Source organism: Chionomys nivalis, chromosome 12, assembly GCF_950005125.1.
Source record: "Chionomys nivalis chromosome 12, mChiNiv1.1, whole genome shotgun sequence".
NCBI lineage: Eukaryota > Metazoa > Chordata > Mammalia > Rodentia > Cricetidae > Chionomys > Chionomys nivalis.
Genome location: NC_080097.1, coordinates 64,023,551 through 64,041,413, shown reverse-complemented (window position 1 = coordinate 64,041,413; position 17,863 = coordinate 64,023,551). Strand labels below are relative to the sequence as shown.

At 46.1% G+C, this 17,863-nt stretch overlaps 1 protein-coding gene across 1 annotated transcript in view; it reads left to right on the top strand.

Moving 5' to 3' along the window:
• Peli2 (pellino E3 ubiquitin protein ligase family member 2) overlaps positions 1-15,312 on the top strand; it is a 143,786-nt gene extending 128,474 nt beyond the window's left edge. Inside the window, exons 4-6 of the mRNA XM_057786348.1 lie at positions 5,322-5,516; positions 7,132-7,320; positions 10,577-15,312. Coding sequence (XP_057642331.1) covers positions 5,322-5,516; positions 7,132-7,320; positions 10,577-11,143 — 951 coding nt within the window. The 3' untranslated portion in view covers positions 11,144-15,312. The remainder of the gene's footprint in view (positions 1-5,321; positions 5,517-7,131; positions 7,321-10,576) is intronic.
• The last annotated feature ends 2,551 nt before the right edge of the window (positions 15,313-17,863 follow it).

Sequence of the window (17,863 nt, the reverse complement as noted above, 5' to 3'; positions counted from 1 at the left end):
ACGGCTCGGGCAGCGCACAAACATGGATCTGTTTGAGCCCCATCCAGCATTGATGTAAAAGCCAAGGGTGGAGAGATCTAGACCCCTAGGATGGGCAGATCCAAGAGCTCGCTGGCTAACCAGTGGGGCTCCAGGATCAGCAAGAGATCCCCAAAGTAAAGTAAAGAGAAGCGGCAAAGGGACCCAGTTGGTAAAGGCATTTGCCACCCGGCCTAATGACCCAAGTGTAATTCCCACAACCCACAGCTCAGGCAAGATGCCCTCTGACCTCCACACAGCGCCTTACATGCCCGCCCCCTGACCTCTGTGCCACATATACATACACATGCAAAAGAAATAAACAGAAAAAACTAAAAATAAATAATGGTGAAAGTGACTGGAAAAGACATTGACTTCTGGCTTCTTGAGTGAGTGTGTGTGTGTGCGCGCACACACACCTGCGTGCGCACACATACATACCCTTTATATACATATACAGAAAAAGGGAAAAATACTGATTTTTTTTTTAGTTGTTTCTTTGCCAGCCTCTAAGTTGTGGGCCTGAAAATTCAGGTTTTTAAAGGAGAAAGCTACTTAAACTAAGGTCAGAAATGATAGTGACAGAAATAGATTAAGGTCTTTGTTTTAACAAGACAAAAAGATTTTCTAAGTTTCTTAAGAAAACATGACGCTGGTGGTTTCTCCTGAAGTAATCTTATGTTTTAAATGTGTCTCTGTGTGTGGAGAGGTGGTCGCAGAGACCAGGAGAGGTGCTTATCTCCCAGAACTGTGCTTCAGAAGGCTGTAAGCTGCCTTGTGCGGATGCTGGGAATCAAATTTAAATCCTCTGGGGAAGAGCAAGTGCTCTCAATGCTGAGACATAGCTATTACTCACTGTCTACAGTAGTAAACAAAGCATCGTGTTAGGAACTAGCTGAGTTCTGTTTGTTTTGTTTTGTTTTTGGAACAGGGTCTCACTTTGTAGACCAGGCAGGACGTGAGCTCACAGAGATCCACCTGCATGTGCCTTCCGGGTGCTGGAATTAAAGACATGTACCACCATGCCCAACTTTTTCTCCTTTTAGCAAGCTTGTATGTTCAGATCCCACTGGCAAACTTTCTCTGTCCAAAGGATGAGCCTCAGCCTTCAAGGCTGAGGCCTGAAGGATCCCCGTTAGCTTGACGTCAGCGTTTCAGGTGCAGTGGTAGAGTATCAGGGTGAGTGGTCAGGGCTAGATTTAAGGATGGCAGAGTCTGAATTCACATACACAAGCGAGATGGTGGTTATTGCTTTCTAGAGCTGGAATAAATGAAGAAGGAAATAAAGATGAAACGCTCAGCAAGAGAGTAAAACATAGAATGTGAGAGAATCAAAGGAAGAGACAGATGCCATGCAGCGTCCCTCAGATGGACAAAGTCCCAAGTGCATTCTGACCATGACATGACTATAGTTCAGACATAGCACTTCATTAGCATCGGTTTAGTTTTAAAAAAACATTAATAATACCTCCATTTTAAATTATTGTTCTTGGAAGTGTCTTGTACTCGTGTGTGTGTGTGTGTGTGTGTGTGCGCGCGCACGCGCGCACTCACAGAGTTGGTCACCATTAGAGTCCTTTATCATCTTTGTATATACATCAAATATATGAAGTTGAATGAAATTTATGTCCTGGCAATGCTGAAGCACACATGGGCAGCCTGTATATGGTGGTTCTGTTGAACTTTCCATATTGGGTTTCATGGTCTAAGTTGATGAGGACAACTGACCAGGTCTCTTCCTCAGTATCATATGCAGACATGCACGTGCGCGCGCGCGCACACACACACACACACACACACACAGTGTATCTACTATGCCAGATACTCACCTGGTCACAGGGTAGAGCACTAGGACTGTAGCTCAGCCTGCCTGGCATACGCAGTCCCCTTTTACCACTAACACTGTGCATTATATATGAGACCAAACAGACAGGTAGACTACCCATCAGCCGGCATTCCAGGTCGACAGCGAGTTACCAGAGCCCCAGACTGGAACGGGCAAGCAGGAAGGAAGTGAGGGGAGATAGACGAAGCAGATGGATAGAGTGAGGAGGAGGAGCAGGTCAATAAGCTAGGATCCCTGTATGTGGTGATGATAACTGGAGCCACACAGGGAAAGTGGAAGGACTTACAGTGTGCTTGGAAGCTCATTGACAAGATTACACAGAGCGACCATGTGGCCGTGGAGCAAAGTGAAGACTGAGGACAGCCACTGCCGTGCAGAGCAGGGCGACAGGTGCCCCAGAAAGTGCATGATCCCAAATGAAGGAGCAAGTGAAGGTTAGGGGAGACGGTCAGGAGCAGATCTGTAGGAAAGGCCATGGTTCTACTGTGCCAAAGAATAAAAGAGTCAGAAAATAAGTGTGTAGAGGGAGGGAGAGGGAGACGGGAGAGGCCTTTGTGCCGCTTCAGCACCGTCTTCCTGGGCTCCACTGGCATTCAACAAATGAACTTGGATTCTATATAAAATTTCGAGTCCGGTGAGTTAAGTTCTCACTACAGTTACTCTCTGAATGCCAGCATTCTATGAATAGCAGATGAATTTAGAAGCATCTTGGCTTGTGTACCACTTAACTGTCAAATGAGATTTAGAGGCATCTCCGCTTGTCTACATGACTGCCTGTTAGGAAATGTGGAGCTGGCCGCAGAAGAAAGGACAGGCTGCAGGTTTCCCACACCAGCTGGGTTTCCAATAAGAAAGTGACCAAAATTTCTTTGCTGGCAAAAGCAATCTGAAGCTTGTGTCTTAAAGGAGAAAGTCGAACACTTTGGAGGTTAGAGGCAAATGGAGGTGACGTGATAAGTCATTATATGACCAGCCACATAAGAGCGTGGCTTAAAATAATTGGTCCTAAGTGAATTTAGTAACTTAGGTAAAGTCACTATGTGGCACTCCTAGAGGGAAGGAATTGCTGGGGTGGGGGTGGCTGACAAGGCCCCACCCTCCCTGAGGAGCACTTGACAGCTCTTGGAGGTTGTGGATGCTGGCGGGTGGGTGGACTGTGCCCGACACCAGTGCACAGGTGGGCAGCACTGGTGGGAAATAACAAGTTGGGAGTAGGATTTGGAGAGGCATCCCGGAGAGGAATAGAGGCTGGGTGTGACCAAAACACATTGTATACAATATAAAAAAAAAAACTCAAATAACATGTAGAATATATGTTTCTAAAAGGAAAGGAGATGTACTTTCATTCTATGCTTTTGTACATTTTTATTTTGAGCTATGTATATGTAAACCTTACTTTTAAATTTATTAATAAGTAATTTCAAGTTTAAAAAGACTCACAGCTTTCTCAGTAGAGCTAAGTTACACATCCATCTTGAAAAGGGATCCAGCAGAGGGAAGGTTGTACAACTTTATAAAGATGAAGTATATAGTATGGTTTTATGGGATCTCTAATTTAGATTTTTTGTGTTGCATTTTTAAGTAAGTTATGTGTTTCCTAAGCCTGACATGCATACGGCTAAGCAGCATTCATCTGCTTAAGTTAATGAGCTTCAGTGTAGCCAGTCACTTGGTTCATTCCAGGCACGTTTCATCAGGACAAGGAATTAAGGGCCATTGAAAAACAAGAGGAAATAGGCGTCTCTTGACTGTTGGCTTTATGGGGGTAGTCTGTGTGTGGGAACATACAGGAGAAATTTGCAAAGGAAATTAATGGCGCTTCTGGGAAGCACACAGAGCTAGATGATGTAAGATCTCTCTACTCATTTGAATTTTTTAAAAAAGTCATGTTTTTTACATTGCTTATCTTTTCAGACAGAATTCAGGATCAGAATAAAAACACCTTGGAAATTGATTTTCATAGCCTTATGTGCATACATGTCAAGGCCCATGTGTTCCTCCCACTGGCAGGGATCAGTCTCTGTTTCCAGGCAAGGGCATTAGTGGCATATTTAGTGAGGAATTCTTCATCTTCATGTAAATGGTTTTGATTGAAGGCCATGTTTGTCTCTGCCTTCTGGGCAGACCATAGTGAGCATCAGTATAGAAGTGTTTAATATCCCATCCTGAGGATTTTCTTATTCATAAGCAAATGTGTCTTGTGGTTCGCTGGAGGAAGTAGGGCCTGTTTTAGTGGAATCTACTGAACAGGAAAGGCTGTTAAAACTCTAAGATCGTAGTGAACTACAATCCTCTGGTAGCTTTGAAATCTCACCAAGGAAAGGAAGCCACTATAATATTGGTAGCAACTTTCAGACTTACATAGAGAGGTTTCTTTTATAATCCCAACATGAGGTGCTAAGTCTAGCTTTTAAATATTTCCTTCACTCACATTTCAAACGCTGGACTGACTCAGAGAAGCCCCCATGTTCTCCTCAGTTTCCCTGAACAGCGGCAGCTGCTGTTTTCCCACCATCCCACGCAAGGGCTTTGTTTGCTCAGTGCTGTGAGTCATGGACTGACTGACTTAGGGGGTCCAGTGAGTAAAGAGTTCCTTTGTTTCTTTAAAAGTTTGTTTCCTCCGGAAATAGAAAACAAAGAATGATCTGCTGTAAAAGTAGTATCTCCAACTGGAACCAAGAGAGAAAAATCTAACGTCATTTTCCCAGAATAGGAAATAGGAGCTTTCTCGTAATACTTAAAATTGGTGGATTAATAGACAGTCATAAAGTTTCAGTTAAAATGAATAAGATCTAGGCGTATACTGTATAGCATTATATGTACCTATACTTATATCTGTCACATACACAGGTATCACACACACGCACACACTAGCATTATATATACCTATACCTGTATCTATCACACACACAGGTATAACACACACACACACACACACACTAGCATTATACCTGTAGTGTCGAGCATTTTTATGTGCCCATCTGAGGCTGTGAAGTTAGCTCAAATTGGCAAACATTTTGGCTCTCAAGCTTGAAGACCTAAATTCAAGTCCCAGAACCTCCTCTAGTAATCTCAGTGCTGGGGGAGGTGGAAATAGGCTCACTGCAGCCTGCTGAACTACAGGCCAATGAAAGACTGTCTCAAAGGAAGTTACAGCATCTTTAAAGATGACATCTAAGATTGTATATGCATGTGGATACACACACACTCACACACACACACGCACGCACACAGGCACATACACATCTAATGGGGGAGGGGTGCGACCTCATTAAGTGTTGGTACCATGATAAAATGAAGTGGGTTTTTAAAAGATCTGATGGCTGTGTACTGTACTTTCTCTCTTGGGTAGGAAGGAAGGGCACACAGTTGACAGGGTTCTAGACTCCCAGTCCCGTGAATACACCGCAGAGCCTGGTGGTTTTCATGTGAGTCATGAGAGTGTTGGTTTATTCAGGTGGGCAGATCAACAGAAAGCCCTATCGACTTCGTGGTTACTGACACGGTTTCCGGTGGCCAGAACGATGATGCCCAGATCACACAGAGCACCATCTCCAGGTTTGCCTGCAGGATCGTGTGTGACAGGAATGAGCCGTACACGGCACGCATATTCGCAGCTGGATTCGACTCCTCCAAAAACATCTTTCTTGGAGTAAGTACTGCAGATCCATTCTGGCCTCAAAACCCACCCGCTCCTGTGACAGTCGCTTCATCTGGGAGGAAACTGCATTGTGCAGCGGCTGTGGTGAGATTTTTGAAGTTTTCATTTTCAGAAGCCAGCCTGAAAAGATGGTGGTAAAAGCCTGAGGGTAATTTGAAGCTTGGTCATATGTACCCAGGACTCAGGAGGGCGAGAATGAGGGTTATAAATTCAAGGCCTGCCTGTACCTGTACTACCTAGAGAGACCGTTTCTAAATCAAAAGAAAGACTCTGCAGACCACTCGGTTATTATTGCCCTTGTTTCTGCTGTATCAATTATAATGTATGCTATACTGATTTTTAAAGAAGTACTTGTTAACATTATAATACATTTATGGTGAATTTGAGAAGAAATGTCAAGGGGAAAAGTAAGTGGCCAAATGTAGACATTTAAAGCTCAGAGGAGACTTAACTGTTGGTTGAAGGGGGAGTGTTTGCTCTGTTCCATACTGGACGTGGTATGTGGTAACAAAACAAAAAACCCTGCCTCATAAACAAACCCTGAAAGTGTTAGTGACTGTTCTATCTTAATAAAAATACCTTTTGCTTCAGAATATTTGCTGCAGAGAGAAAATTGTCCATTGTGACCTAAAGAATAATAAAAAATACATTATCCCACGTGGCAGGAAGTACCCAGGGAGGCCAGTCGAGCACTGGTTGATGCAGTGGCCCTGGACATCTGGGACCAGTTCTCTCTGTCTTGTCCACTGCCTCTCCTGGTACACCAGCCACCTGGGGGGTTGGCGAGGGAAGGACTCCTGAGCTTCCCGACATCTGCTTCATGGGGCAGCTCCCGGAGAAAGAGGAGGGAGGCCATGAGGCTCTGTGCTTCTGTTTTGTCCCCGGGACAAAGCCCCCTCCCCACAGGCACATCCCGTTTCCTTCACCAGGCATTGGGAAGCTTGGGACTGTTCCTGTGGGTTTACACTGAGCAGGTCCCCGATCCTTCCTGCCCTGGCACGTAGACAGAACATGAGTTCTGCCAGGGAAGGAGAGGGGCATCAGCAGGGTAGCGAGTAAGAATGTCTGTCCCATCACTGCGACCATCACCTGAAGAATAGGCATCTGTTTGCTTGGAAACACACTGGCCCCCAAGTTATTAGCTTAATCTTTTTAAGTTTGTACCTTTAACAAAAAGTACTTTTTAAAATATTGTTTTTCCTTCAGTGTCCGGGTAATGAGTGCTTATAAAACACTTTTAGGAGCAGGCTTGACAGAGGGGTAGGTGGTCTCGGAGTGCAGAACTGAGGGGAAGGTAATGAATGTGTAGCTTCAGACCACTTAGCATCTCTCCTGTTGTCAGAGCAGCACACTGATCCTACAGTTATCAGCTCTAAATAGAAAAGGAAATCCCTTTTCTCTGTGTAGTCCTGGCTGTCCTGAAACTCGCTATGGAAACCAGGCTGGCCATGAACTCACAGAGATCCGCCTGCCTCTGCCTCCTGAGTGCTGGGATTAAAGGCGTGCGCCACCACCGCCCGGCTAGCTTTCCACTGTATTTTAAGGAGAGTCTGGAGTCCCCTCTGAGCGTCACTTTCACTTTCTGGTCTGTGGTTTTATTTTCCAGGAAAAGGCAGCAAAATGGAAAAACCCTGACGGACACATGGACGGGCTCACCACCAATGGTGTTCTGGTGATGCACCCTCGAGGGGGCTTCACAGAGGAGTCCCAGCCGGGAGTCTGGAGAGAGATCTCTGTCTGTGGAGACGTGTACACCTTACGGGAGACCAGGTCGGCCCAGCAGAGGGGAAAGCTGGTGAGTGGACTCTGCTCTGGGAAGTGTGCCAAAGTGCAGATGCCTCATGGAAGCCATCTTTACGGCGGCCATCACCTTCCCACTGATAAAGCTCAATGCAGGGTGGAGTGTGCCATTCTCTGATCCAGAAACAGATTTCCATAAACTCCAGACTTCAATGGGTCCCGTCCTTGTAGCTGGCCATTCCTGTGCGGAAGTGTGTTACTTTTTATCCTGTCTTAAGAACAGGATCCTTTATTACATTTATTTCTAATTCAGAAGAATCCTGAGCAGTGGGAGACAGTGAGTGAAATTTTTATATTAAAGATCTAGATTTTCTAAAACTAAGAAATAGCTAAGTTGTCATTTCTACCCCCTTAGTTTCATGGTTAGAAATTAGTAGGGTTCTAGGTATTGTTCACCAGGGATAAAGATAGAATACTTTGCTTAAAGTCACTCCTGTACACATGGGCATGCTGGCGTCTCCTAAGTGTCGTTGGCAAGCCTTAAAACAGGTGCTTCTGGCGCCTGTCTTGGTCCTAAGCGGCAGTCTGAGGCTTCTGGCTGTGTGGTAGCCTGTGGGACAGGCTTGAAAGACATACTCGGCTTTCACTCCTGCTCTGCCACAGAACTAGGAGGAGGAAACAGGGCCCTTTTCTAGATTATGGAAAAGAGGGCACCTCCCCAAACGCCGTAGATAGAGCACACGGAGCTGAGGGTGTGTCTGTGGGCTGCAGCGAGCCACGTTTCTAGCATGGAGAAAGGATGCGGACCCAGTGAGCAGTTGACTGTCCTACGCCCAAGATTTGTTTCTAAGGAATCCCTGTTATCTCTGATTCACACCCTCTAGGGGCAGGGAAGGTCCCCCATCTTACAGCAAGGCTGCCTTGTCGCAGTGTCTCTCATGAATACACAGGGAAAGGTCAGGTCAGGGCTGCTTTAAATACTTTTTGAGAAATTATAAATAGGAAAGGGAGTCTGAGAACTGTTCCTTTACCGAAATGTTTCTGATGATCCAGTAGTTTTACACACGGCTAGCCTGGGTGGGCGGACCTGTGACCAGTCCTTACGGCAGCGGAGGGTGCAGATGCTGTGTTAGCTATTTTTCCCAAGGAAGCAGTCACCCATCTTAGCTCTGTAGATGGGTCACTAAGCCAGACAGTGGCCGCAGCTGAGATTCCAGCTCCTGCTGTGAGTTCCACTCCATGCTGCATCACAAAAGCCTGTGCTTGGTGCTCACCTGAACTGGTTCACACTAGAGCTTTGCCTGCTAGTGTGAATAGGAGCCGCACACTGAGCTGGGTACAGTCGCCCCTGCCTCTGATTAGTACTCGGGGGTGGAGGCAAGAAAATTGTTGAGTTCTGGGTCTGGCTGGGCTACATAGTGACACCCTGTGTCAAAAACCAAGGAGTGGGAAGATAGTTCAGTAATACAGCTCTTACCTAGCCTGTGCAAGGCCCTGCCCTCAGTCTACTGCAGGGGAAAAAAAAATGAAATAAAGCTACCCTGAGACCCATGGCAAGATTGTCAAGTGAGCATGTCACCAGGTGAGTTTCTTATCCTCTCTGATTATGGCCGTATGGCTCAGGCAGCAGTGTGTGCATAGTCTTTTGCTAAAGTTGCTAAAAAGAAATGACTCCAAAATGCCTTGTATTGGCGGGGGTAGTGCGTGGATGTGTGTATATGTGTGTATTCACATGTGCACACAGAGATGACAGAGCAGCCTCTGGGATTGTTCCTCAGGCACTGCCTGCCCATTTTAGGCAGGACCTTGCCCAGTAGGCTAAGGTAGCTAGCCAGTGATGCCCAGGGATCTTCTTGTCTCTGAGATGGCAAGGATACAACGCCACACCTGGCTTCTTTACACGGCAAGTTCTTTCCCAACCAACCATCTCCCCAGTCCAGACAGACTCATTTTGAAATTAATGCCTATCAGTAATGTGTCTTAGATCTGTAGGTAATGTAGACACCTTTCTTCCTTAAATCAAAATCTTAGAACTGTTGGGTCTCATACTTTATCTGTTGCCACAGACACTCTTTGTGTAGAGAAGGAACCTGTACCGACTGTCCTGCACCCCTCCAGCCCACCTGCTCTAGAGTTAGATAGGAGGTACCAAAAGACACACTGATTTCCTTGGCACCAAGACCTCCCACACAGCCGTCCAGCCTGGGCCTGCTACCTCATGCTGTTTTGTCCACCACCCAGCATTCCCCAGCCTGCTCAGTTCTCTAGGGCCCTGGGAGCTTCACGTCCACTCCATGCATAGGGTGACACACCTCTCTGGTCTGCTGTTCTTTGACCCCTCTTCCTGGCTCCTGACAGCTTTTCCAAATCTCAATTCAAGAAAAGTTCTTCCAAACCCTTTTCTGTCCTGTTTCTATCAAAGGGTCAGCACCAACAGTGTTCACTGCATGCTGGACCTTCTACCTTCCAAGAATTCCCTTTTTCTCATTTAACCCTCACTTCCACCTTCTGCATTCCAAAGAAAGGGGTAGTACGGGACTGTACGCTCCAGGAACCACCCCAAGGCCACACAGCTGTAAGTGACAGAGCCAGGTCCATAACAGGCCAAAAGCCCTAGTCCCTTCTCAGCCGCTGAGGGTCAGCAGCCAGCCTCTCAGTGCTTCCTTCATGGGCCTCCCTGGGCTCCAGGCACGCCTGCTCCCACTCCTGAATAGTGTGCATTTCTGCTTTGTTAGTCTTGCTCCCGTTACACCTTAGTGTGCGTCTGGCACAAGTAGAGGTGAGCTGAGTCCTGCTGACGAGGCCCAGCCCTGCTGCTGCTCAGCTGCTAATCACCTGTGCAGGCTCTTGGTGCATGGCCCAGGCGTCCTGTGCAAGCAAGCCTTTTCGAGAAGGTCCACCTCTGACAGAGAAGGTGTGCGCAGCGAAAAGGTCGCCTGGAGCGTTGGGTGCTGTGGCACCGGCTCTTCTAGAGGAGCATGGGTCTTCCCGGGCATCACACCCGTCATCCCCCATAAGGTGTATGGGTGAATTACCAACATAGAAAATCAGAAGTGAAAATGTAGTATGTGTGAGATCTTAGAGGAACCTCTGCATTAATCAAAAATGAAAGCTCAGAGTGCTGCACCCTGGACTGTTGTGTGTATTGAGGCTGGCGGGGGGGGGGGGGGAGGTGGCAGTTCCCAAGTCCTGTTTAGTCAGATGTGTTTACCTCCCTGTGTCTATTTTCTTAGGAAAGGAGGTTGGGATGCCTTTGCTGCATAGTTTGCAGGATTTTGCTTTTAATGGTCCCTCTGTTGAACCTGCTGTAGGTGGAAAGCGAGACCAACGTCCTTCAAGACGGCTCCCTCATTGACCTGTGCGGAGCCACACTTCTCTGGAGAACCGCCGATGGCCTTTTTCACACTCCGACTCAGAAACATATTGAAGCCCTCCGGCAGGAGATCAATGCAGCCCGCCCCCAGTGTCCTGTGGGTCTCAACACCCTGGCCTTCCCCAGCATCAATCGGAAGGAGGTGGTGGAGGAGAAGCAGCCCTGGGCATACCTGAGCTGTGGCCATGTGCACGGCTACCACAACTGGGGCCATCGGAGTGACAGAGAGCCCAATGAGAGGGAGTGTCCCATGTGCAGGACTGTGGGCCCCTACGTCCCCCTCTGGCTGGGCTGTGAGGCAGGATTTTATGTTGATGCCGGACCCCCAACTCACGCCTTCACCCCCTGTGGACACGTGTGTTCAGAGAAGTCTGCAAAGTACTGGTCTCAGATCCCGCTGCCTCATGGGACCCACGCATTTCATGCCGCCTGTCCGTTCTGTGCCACACAGCTGGTTGGCGAACAGAACTGCATCAAATTGATTTTCCAAGGTCCAGTGGACTGACACCCTGGACAGCCACTACATGTTATTAACAAGTTACTGTGAAGTTTTTGCCACTAACTCTAGATTCTATCTTTTCGTAATGCTCTTTGTTAAGGGAAAGGCAGACGGGGTTGAGGAAAAGGAGGGGGGTTCTGGTTATGAAACATGGCAGAAGTTGACAGATAGCACTGTGTTTTGCATGCTTGGAACAGCAGCAGCATCATTGAGGTCTGCCTGATTAAACCTTAATACCCGTGTAATAATTGGATTTCAACTACCATGGTTTCATTTTTAACTTTGAGTGTTTAACCAAGTTTTTTGTTGTTGTTGTTGTTGTTTGGTTTTGGCCTTGTAAACTTAGACAAGGTTTTACATCCTTTTTTACAAGTGCAGAGGAAGCTTATTCAACAGATGTCCTGCAGTGTTGCAAGGCACAGGTGTCACCTACAAGATGTACAGTGGCTGAGACTTCTTGAAAGTGGCCAGAATCGGACCCAGCATCAGGGCCAGCTGTGCCTCCCAGAAGCTCCAAGGGAACAGGAAGCATAGGCAAGGCAAAGCGCTTGTTCTCAAACCTACAGCTTTGTTTCTCATTTATTTTCTGGCTTTGGGTGGAAGAGAATATCCATATGTTAACTTTATTTTAACTTGAGCAGAATTTATTCGCACATTCATTCATCAGATACATAGCATATCAAACAAAGGCTTTCCTGGAAGCTTTTAATCTGCCCCCTTATTTTTGCTTAATATGGGCTGTCTCTCGTCTTCATCTTAACACATCAAAAACTGATTGATTGGTTAATTAAAATCTAGCAGCTTTTCGAAATTGACGAGCTGAGGGTGGCAGCAGCAGCAGGAGCCACGCAAGGCTGTGGCATCTGTGAGGCTCTGTGGGCATGTCCTGAGTCCGCTAAGACCAGCCTTATCTGCATACCAAATTGCTTAAGACCCAAGAGAGATTTAAAATATGCTTTTACTTCTAAAGCCACTTGTTGACACCTCATGGTATGGCTTCCTCCCTCCTCCTCTTCCTCGTCCTTTTTTAGAAAGCTAAATTTTGTGAGCCCCAAAGCAACAGATGACAGTGAAGTGCCATTTTTTCGCTACCTTTCCACCATCGGTTACCTTCCCTTTGAGGTGAAGGAGCCCCATACGTTTTGAATTGAAAATGTTCGCAAATCAAACCAAGTTTAAATGTGACCACTAGATGCACAGAGTGCCGGGGGTACGTCTGTGATCCTTGGAAATTCCTGATTTTGAGAGAGCTAGTGAGTGGTCACTGAGAAACAATTAAATCAGAGTTTCATGAGTTGTGCTAGGCCTCTGTTAGTCTCACTCTGTGTAGATTAATAATTCCTGAATGCTCATTTTCTGGGTCTGGTACCAGGACTGTCGTGGCTCGCAGAGTGTAGATACTGCGTCGGGCTTAGCTACATTCCGCCATTCCCAGGGAGAAAGTCTTCAGTCAAGCTAACATCTGTTTAAATGGACTGTCAACGGACTTGAGCTGCCTGGTTTAGCGTTAGTAAATATGTATAATTTATGTGAATCTGATATACCATGTCCATACTTGAATTGGTTTTTCCATATTTTGCCTATTTCCAGATATTTCCCCTATTTTCAGCAAAGTTAACCTATTTGAATACCTTTTCTTAAAAACAAAAAGGAACATTACTCTCTAATGCCAAGTATGCTGGGTTTATCTGTCAGTTTTAAAATAGCTTTATTTTTCCAGGGAGACCATTGTGTAGAAAGAGGTATTTTTTGTTTTGATTATATTTATGATGTGGAAATCCAACAGCAATCTTCTTTCTATTATTTTCCTCTGTTCTACATAGATTACCTACAGGCAAAAAAGAAAGAAAAAGAACTTTCTAGAAAAACCCATTGGCTGCCATCTGATGCAGCAGAGCTTCGAGCACTGGCTTTCCGAGAAGGATAAAGGGCGCGCTCCTTCCCTCTTCTTGTTATATGGGCAGTTTGACAGTTCTTGATTCCTAGTAGTATCTTCTAAGGTGAAGGATCTTAACCATTTCTTGTGGACATTCCACTCTGATACCAGACTCCTCTGTGTCAAGATGTCTGCTTGTTCTGCGCATGATGCATGCGCCTAAACAAGGGAAGCGTCTGACCTCTGAATCCAAGATTGCAGACTCAGCCACTAGCTCTCCGGGGGCAGTAGCCGCCTTTATCATTTCCTTGGGTTTCCAGGTGAGGAACACAGCCATGTCACCTGCAAAGGAAGCCATGCTGACTTGGACAACTTGTGATAAGATCACTTTCTGCTGAGGGAAGGGTTTTCAAGAATAAAGAGAGTGATACAGTTGAGAAAAGGAAACTTCCCCAAGGTCGCCTCTGTTTTCATGTTGACTCGCCATCACATTTAAAGGATGAATCCTAATCCCCACTCACCCACATGTACATAAGGACATCACCCACTGCTCGCCCTGGTCTCAGCCTGACCAGTTGTCTTTTTCAAATAGGTTTCCAGAAGTACAGACCCAGTTACATGCTTCCATAGATAATAGCTTTTTCCATTCTTTGTGACATTTCATTACAAAAAAAAGATTCAGAGTGAATAGGAGACAGCTCTGAGTATTTTTCTAGTGTTTTGTTATTATTATTGATCCGTGTGCTGGGCCACGCACACTGCAGCTCTCCACATTTTTCTGATTTCCTCCAGCTTTCTGCAAAAAGGGCTACAGTTCACACTGCAGAGAAAGTATTAAGCTTTCTGGGTGACACACACACACACACACAAACACTTCTGTGGCCCAAAAGAAGTAAAATCTTTTAATATAAATAGAGAGCATATTTATATCATTCCTCAATAGTTAATTATAGTGTTTGGTACCTTTGTGCCTCAGGGAAGCCACGTGATGTAACTGGTTATAGACTTTCAGGGTTAGGGTGTAGAGAAAGGAGAAAGCCATTGGAAAATGCGATGGGCTCCGTTAAGGAGACCGATTAATCTAGTGCGAAGCATGCCGGGACTGGCATAAATGGGATTGTAGTAGAATTTGTTTCCCAGTACTAGTAGGGAAATTATTTTAAGTTATTACATATACTGTATTAGGAGAGTTGGGAACTCTTCATAAAGCATCTATGCCTCTCTTGCTTACCAGTCTCTGTTCTTGGGAGCTCAGTGTTGATATTTGAACACTTTTAAGAGTTTAGGGAACACGTTTTCTACTTAAGTGTACTAAAGTTGTTCTGTGGTTTCACTCAGCTTCTTTGCTCCTCCAGAGCTGTTCTGTTCTTTGGACGTGCGCGAGAGGTGGCTGATCATGCCGCCGTCAGTGCTGTCTTCATGCAGTCTTGCCTCTCACAGTGGGCATGCAGACAGACAGCCCGAGGACCTGGATTTCAAGCCACATGTCAAGCCTTGGCTGTCCATCTCACTGCCCATAGTTCTGCCTTTTGGACTAAGGGTCTGGAGCTCCCGCCGTGGTGGTGAGCACAGGACACAGCTCCGCTCATTGCATTAGTACTCAAGGCCAGGGAGATAACTTGGGGATAGTTTTAGGAGATGCTAAGCATTGCTCAAGAGGGAAAACAGCATTCTGTCTTGTCTTTTTAATATGTCCTCACACGTGTCTGCCCCCATGACTCCCTAGTGGACAGGAGGGAAAAACAAATATATTTTCCACTTCAGCTTAACTTTCTAAAAAGAAATCAGTGTGCTGAAAGGGATGTTCTGTCTTTTAAACTGAGATCACAGATTGCTTCTCTGTATTAAATAACCTAGAAGTTAGGGGGCTGGTCATATTTACCATGTATAGTGTTATAAGCAGTTAAATTTTATGGTTATATTTGTAAAATCTGTTCTTTTGTATTTCATGTCCAATTGAAAATTTTATTTCTTCACTGTTGTACTTGTGGAAATACAAGCCATTTTACAGGGAAAAAGTCTTCAAAAGCTATTAAACAAATCTTCCGTGTTTGTAAGTCGTCCGCGACTCTGTTAGCACCGGCTTCATCGGGGCATTCAGTAGGACAAGGATACAAATGTAGCCTTGATCTGTGCATTTCCTAACTTCCACACAAATCCCAAGCAGACGGGTTGACTGTTGTTTTTATACTCTGCACACCGCAAACTTAAATCTGTGGTCTGAAGAATTCCCCAATTTTTTATTAAACTCCATTGGTGCTCATTCTACAATCTCTTGTGACATTTTATCACTGTCAAATAAATGTAACTTGTAGGAGACTTTAACCTGGCTTGGAGAATTAATGATTTTTTTCATGATCATTATAATTGTGTTACTACTTCTGTGGTAGCCTTAATTCCTTTTTAATAGCGAAAGGATGGTGTATAGGCCTTCAAGTCTTAAGCTAGTGTGTCTGCCATAGGCTGTATTTGCACTTGTAGGAGTTTTTTCTATCCACATTGATATCAAGGATTATTACTATTGTTGAGAGAAATAAATTTTTTTCATTAAAAAAAGAATGCAAACATAACCTTTTATACAGGAGGCAAATGTTCTATTTTTATCAAATTTGAGATGTCACGAATTGTAAAATGTGATTCTGTAGTCAAACAGCCAGTTATACTTGTAAGGTATATCCTACTCAGCAAGTGTGCTGGAATTCATTCAGTGTGGGAAAAAAGGTTTTCAACAGATGGGTGGGGGACCACTGGATACATACATGCAGAAGAGTGAAATTAGGACCCTACCTCAGACAGTATGCAAAGATAACTAACTAAGCATGCAAGCTCAGTGGGCCAAAGAGCAGAACTGTAGAGTTTAGAAGAAAACAGCAACTCTGGTGACTAAATTAGTCAGTGGTTTCTTACAGTACAACACAAAAAGCAGAAGGAAAGAATAATGAACAAATTGGATTTCATCAAAAGTAAAAACTTTGGTGCACAAAGTGAAAGTGTCCTAAGTAGAAAGACAATTCACAAAATAGGAGCGCTAAGAGATGGTGGCCTAGGTTTCACGAGGACATTGAATCAAGTGTATGTAAGAACTTCAACTTGTTGGCAAAAATACAACCCACCAGCAAAGGTCAAAGTTTTGTTTTTTTTTCCAGAGAAGATCCATAAATGTCCAATAAGCATATAAAACATGCTTAACATTATTAGCCATTAGAGATGCAGGTTAAAACTACACAAATTCTACTTTATGTCTCCTGGGATAACTAAAATAAGAGCAGCACAGGACTTCTTCAAGAGATTGGAACGTGATAGGGAATAACGCTCCCGCTTTGGGACGAGTGGTTCCCGGAAAGCCCAATGAGCAGTCGTTACGTGATGTGGCGATCTACTCCCGGGTGTCTGCACAAAGAGCTGAAAACACAGAAGCTGACAACCTTCAGTTTAGGAAGCAATAGGTGGCCCTATGGAGCTGCCTTACGATTTTGTTCTGATCCCTGCCCATGCACACTCCGGCTCTGATCCCTGCCCATGCACACTCCGGCTCTGATCCCTGCCCATGCACACTCCGGCTCTGATCCCTGCCCATGCACACTCCGGCTCTGATCCCTGCCCATGCACACTCCGGCTCTGATCCCTGCCCATGCACACTCCGGCTCTGATCCCTGCCCATGCACACTCCTGCTCTGATCCCTGCCCATGCACACTCCGGCTCTGATCCCTGCCCATGCACACTCCGGCTCTGATCCCTGCCCATGCACACTCCGGCTCTGATCCCTGCCCATGCACACTCCGGCTCTGATCCCTGCCCATGCACACTCCGGCTCTGATCCCTGCCCATGCACACTCCGGCTCTGATCCCTGCCCATGCACACTCCGGCTCTGATCCCTGCCCATGCACACTCCGGCTCTGATCCCTGCCCATGCACACTCCGGCTCTGATCCCTGCCCATGCACACTCCGGCTCTGATCCCTGCCCATGCACACTCCGGCTCTGATCCCTGCCCATGCACACTCCGGCTCTGATCCCTGCCCATGCACACTCCGGCTCTGATCCCTGCCCATGCACACTCCGGCTCTGATCCCTGCCCATGCACACTCCGGCTCTGATCCCTGCCCATGCACACTCCGGCTCTGATCCCTGCCCATGCACACTCCGGCTCTGATCCCTGCCCATGCACACTCCGGCTCTGATCCCTGCCCATGCACACTCCAGCTCTGCCCCCTCTCACAGTCAGAGTCCCTCTTCTGCTTTACTGTCACCCCACCTCCCCTCTCAGAGCCACCCTTAGTCTCCCGGGTCCCTAATTTCTCAGCCTTCGCCTTTATTTTCTCCCACCTGAGGATGCATGTTTAACAAAGACCAGAATCTGCGTGTAAGAGAGCATGTGTGATTTGTCCTGAGCCTGGCCGACCCCACTTACTGATTGGCAGGTCCATCCACTTCCCTGCCAGTGCTCTTTTCCTTATGACAGGATGCAATTCTGCTGTGTGTGTGTACAACATTCCCAGTGTCAATCCGTCTGCTCAAGAACATCCAGGCTGATCCCTTGCCGTTGTGCAGAGCCAACGCTGTGTGTGTCAGTGATGGCGCAGCGTTATCCACAATAGGAAAGGCCTGGAAGCAACCCAGATGGCCGTCACCTGAGAGAAGTAAACAAAATGTACATACATACGATGAAATTTGGACTGAAAAAATGAAGTGCTGGTACGTACTCAGCACACCTTGGAAATACAGTACGTTTGTAAGAAACCAGACACAAAAGTCAACACATATGTCAGAACCGGAAATCCACAAAGGCAAATGAATGGTCACTGGGGATTAAGGGAAAATAAAGAATGGTTATAAATAGGGATAACGT